We start from the raw sequence: 4,610 nt of genomic DNA on the forward strand, positions 1-4,610 counted from the left end.
AGAATTTATAAAAATCCACTCTCCCGGGCTCTTTTCCTGACACATCACTTCTACGCATTTTCGTGGAGGGAAAATGGAGAGCACTGGTGGCAGAAAGGTGGGAGGAGGCACAACCTGGGAGCAAAGGATGTGAAGAGTCAGGTCCCCAGAGTAAAAGTGGGAATGCCCAACGGCCCCTGAGAAGATCCGCCCTTTTCAGGATCCAGAGAAAGGCCCGGGAACACACAAAGAACGGCGAGCCACCGGGCAGAGGCCGGGGTGCTGGACCGGGCGCTGGCGGTCAGCTCGGGGCGCGGCGGGAGGGGGCTGAGGCCGGGGTGGGGGCGGGACACGGGGTAGGGGCGGGCCCGAGGGCGGGGCCGAGGGCCTCATGTGACCGACCGACGCTGACCCGCGCGCGCCCTGCTCCCGCGTCAAACCCCGCCTTGGCTCGCTTCCTTCTTGGTACCTGCTCGCGGTGGCCTGAGGGCGTGCGGGCCGGGGGGGCCCCAACAGCGGAAGGCGGAGGGAGAGCAGGTAAGGGGCCCGCCACGGGCGGGGCCCCGGGCGCGAGGTGGGGGAGCGGCCGCGGCCGGCGGACCCCTCCCCGAGCTCCGGCTGCCCCGGGACCCGGCCGAGCCGCGCGGAGACCGCCGCCCCCATGCCCCGCCGCGGCCCCGCGTTGGGCGGGCGGCAGAAGCTGGCAGGCCTTTCCTGGGGGGAGGCCCCCACCGTTTGCCGACACCTGTCGTCCCCCCCGCGCAGGCTTCTCCGACGCCCCGCCCCCGTCCCGGTGGTGCAGCAAAGGGGGGTCCGGGCAGGGGCGGCTGGGGGCGCGGGCGGGAGACGCGGGTGGCGGCGGCGTGGGGGCCCGGGGCCGTGCGGGGTCGTGCGGCGTCGAGCGCTCGGCCGCAGCCGCCTGGACCCCCCCCACCCCCCTCCCCGGCCCTCTGCAGGTCCCGGTGTCGCGGCGGCGCGCTCGTGGCGAGAATCGGGAGGAGGAGACAGCAAGGATAGGCCCAGGTGGGTGCTGGGGACTTGGTGGGGGGCGGGGTGGGAGGCGTGTGCAAAGCCCCGAGACCCCAGCACCGCCCCCCCACTCAATTGCGTCCTCCATTTTGGTGCCTGCAGAGGCCTGGGGACTGGATTGGCTTGGAAAATGGTGGGTCTGGGGCGAGGGAGGGGAGGGCAGCGAGAGGGAAGGGGGAGAGCTGGGACTCGGGGCCCCCTAGAGGGCGCAGGAAGCCTCTCAGGTGGGAAAGATGAAATATTAAGAAGCTTTTGAGATCCTGGGCTCTTAATCTTGAAAGGTGCGTAGTAGGGCCTCTGTCCTCGGTGCTGATCGGGCCACCAAAAAAATAGCCCCTTTTCTGGTCTGTTTTTTCTTAGGAGCAATGGCGTCCAAAGAAGAACAAGTAGTAAAAAATCTCAACATGGAAAATGCCAACGCGGGGCATGAGAAAAAGGAGGAAAAGGAGCACGACGCTAATAAAGGAGAGCCCTTGGCCCTCCCTTGGGAAGCTGGTGAATATTCTTTGCCTAGAGGAAGCCGTAGGCGGTCCCGCATCCGGCAGCCCATCCAGCAGTATAGATGGGAAGTGATTGAGAAGCTTGGAGAGCCACAGGCGAGGGTGAGAGAGGAGAATATGGAAAGGATTGGGGAGGAGGTGAGGCAGCTGATGGAAAAGCTGAGGGAAAAGCAGTCCAGTCATAGTCTGCGCGCAGTTAGCACTGACCCCCCTCGCCAAGACCATCATGATGAGTTTTGCCTTATGCCTTGAATCCTGTTGTTTCCCCTGAAGCTAATAGGGAGACACGCCTGCTTCCTAAACTTACATGTTTGTGATGTACCTTTGTTGTAAACCTTTGGATGTTACTTGTTTCTTGTTGGGTCTCTTACTACCAGCTTCTAATTGAATGTTGTGTTTTTCACCCAGTCTGTAAGTTTCTGTCAGCAGGGGCGTTTTACCTATTGCATGGAAAGAGCTCATTATATATTGTGATGTTAATAAAGCAATTTAAAAAAGCATCCTGCGTATATATTATTTCAAATCTTACATTATTTTATATAAACCATCTACAAAAATATAGGTGTTCTTTATGATATAATTATGAATGTTTTCTTTTTCACAGCTGACGTAGTTAAGTACTTAATAAAGAACTACCTGATAAAACCAATGTGAGCACTGACTAAACACTTGTCACAGAATCTCTTCAAAAATTTATCAGCAAGATGACAATAACAATTACCTCCAGGGCTACTATGGGTGTTTAATAAAATGTTAAGTTTGTGGTTTTTCTCCAAGCTCTTGTTCCCACTGGAATACGCATGACCCAGTCTTTTAGATAATCCTTTCACATATACGAGAAAATTCCAGGTCTATCCTCACAACCAAACCCAGTGGTTTAAGGGGTCAGTAGCTCCGTTCCTCTGCTGCTGTTCCCTGTACCTATCTTCTTCGAATATTGATGTTCAGGTCTCTTTCAAGGTGAAAAAGTCCCACCGATTGCTCTAGAACTCCGAATGTATTGAAAAGTCATTCTGTTCTTTACAAGTGTGACTAGATCCCTATTTACCTTCAGAAGACCTTGTCTGGTTCTCCCCCCAAAAAATCTCCTTAGTTCATTGGACTATACAAGATTTGTGAAGGAATACTTCATTTTCAATCTGAGGCAGTCCCTCACACTATTCCTTGAACCCTAAGAATGTCAAGAATTACCCTATATTGCATTCGATACCAAGAGACAATGTCAGTGAATTCAATGGATACCCAGATGACACCTAACTTAGGAGCAGTCTCTCTTAAGGACTCAGGTCAAGTGTCCTAATAGATCTGGGGCCGTAAAGTTGCCTTGGAATGTACTAGGTAGGTGCAATGCATATTAGGTGTGAAGATAGTCTTGTGTTAGAATTTTAGAACAGGTAGGCAATGAAAGAATAAATTTTATATTTTTTAACGGCTGAAAAATCAAGTTTTTCTGACCCGTAAAGGTTAAATGAAATTACAGAATTTACATGTAAAAATTAATGGAATTTACATGGTGCCCATAAAGTTTTCTTGGGGTGAAATTGTATATGATTGGGTTTGCACTACAGAGGTTGAGTTGTTAAATATGGCTCTTCCCGGAAATCCTACATATATATCCGGCCCTAACAGAAAAAGTTTCCCAAGCTCTGCTCTAGAAGATAACATCCTAATAGCACCTACGAAAAGTGGACAGGCAGGTGAAAATGATACGTAAGACAGCAAACCTCAGACATCTTGATGCTTAAGCAATCCCAAAGCCTACCAGCCTACAGGTACTTGGGGCACAAAACACATTCCTACAAGACAACAATTTATGAGGAGAAAGGCCAGAGTTGAAAAGACAGAAAAACTGGTGAACAGGGGGCTTTTGCCCTTGCCAGTGTCAGCACCAGCTTCTATGGAAAACAAGCAGTTCTGTCTTCATTGGTCTAAGGACTATTCAGCAATTCCTTCATGAAGACAAATGAAGTTGTCATGTGAACCCATGGAATATTTTGATAGAAGGTTAGACACTCACATGCCCATAAAAATGTACTTCTATGTATTCTAGGCAGATCCAAGTTGCCCTGTAAACCGCTGAGAGGAATGGGTTTAGGTTTCCTATCTCTGGAGACAGTCCTTTGCTAACTAGCTTCCCTTTAGTTCTTAACAGATTCTTTGGATCTGAAGGGGTATCTGAAGGAACATTTTGTGAGTGCGGAGCCACCACACAAATACTCAGGCAAAAAACACGCAGCACAAAGTTTGATAAGAGTAAGCGAAGAGGGCACGAGGTTCCCTTGAAGGGAACAGTCATATCTAACGCTTTGGCTACATTTGCCTGTTTATATCTTTTCTCCATGTTATGTGATAAACTTCATTTTCTCTCTCACAGTGATCATTGTCTCCACAAAAGGGATAGACAAATTCTTTCCATAAATGCCTAAAAAATCCAGCAAAGAGCAGATAGATGAGGGAGTGTACCCTGGTTCTAAAACAATATTCAAGAAAGATTTTAAAGTTAGAAGTGAACTGGGTCATTGGCATTTAGCACATGTGCATCATGTCCTTCTAAGTATCTGTCGAAGGAAAAACTGTAGAAGGTAAACATGTTTTAGTGGCATTCAGTAAATGATAAAACAAGTATGAATTTTTTAATCCTTACATATTTCTAGCAAAATTTAAATAATGCTGAATAAAAATACTTACATTTTTCCTTAAAAAATTCATTGAAGAGCAATGCAGAAAATAAACCTAAGGGCCACCTTGTGACCAGAGAAAGCAATACAATTTGAACTTTTTAGTCTGGCAGAGCAGGCAGGCTACACAGATACTGAACCCTTCCAGAAAGTCCAGATAACATAGCAAATGGACTCTGTTTAGAAGTAAAGCCTTCATGATTAACTCATTTAAAACATAAAGCCACATTTATGCTTCAAAAGAAAATGGAGTAATAGGGACTAGATTTACCTCCCTAATTGAAAGAACTATGTAATATACAAACCAAATAGAGCTAACATGTGAGTTTAGAAAGGTTGTAGGATACAAGATCAATATACAAATTTAGTTGTACTTTTATACATTAAAGATGTATTAGTTATCTGAGACTGCTGTAAAAAATTA

At 48.1% G+C, this 4,610-nt stretch overlaps 1 protein-coding gene across 1 annotated transcript; it reads left to right on the forward strand.

Annotated features, from left to right (window-relative positions):
• The first annotated feature begins 403 nt into the window (after positions 1 to 403).
• Positions 404 to 2,033, forward strand: LOC119246605 (protein BEX1-like). The gene is made up of 3 exons (XM_037512965.2): positions 404 to 516; positions 936 to 1,002; positions 1,369 to 2,033. The coding sequence occupies exon 3, from the start codon at positions 1,374 to 1,376 to the stop codon at positions 1,758 to 1,760; it is 387 nt and encodes a 128-aa protein (XP_037368862.1). The 5' UTR covers positions 404 to 516; positions 936 to 1,002; positions 1,369 to 1,373; the 3' UTR covers positions 1,761 to 2,033.
• Positions 2,034 to 4,610: the final 2,577 nt, after the last annotated feature.

Source organism: Talpa occidentalis, unplaced genomic scaffold (genome assembly GCF_014898055.3).
Source record: "Talpa occidentalis isolate TD23 unplaced genomic scaffold, MPIMG_talOcc4v2.1 talOcc4.15, whole genome shotgun sequence".
NCBI classification, from domain to species: domain Eukaryota; kingdom Metazoa; phylum Chordata; class Mammalia; order Eulipotyphla; family Talpidae; genus Talpa; species Talpa occidentalis.

Bases quoted from the DNA above. Each gene is read 5' to 3' on its own strand.
- LOC119246605 (XM_037512965.2), top strand. From the start codon at position 1,374: ATGGCGTCCAAAGAAGAACAAGTAGTAAAAAATCTCAACATGGAAAAT.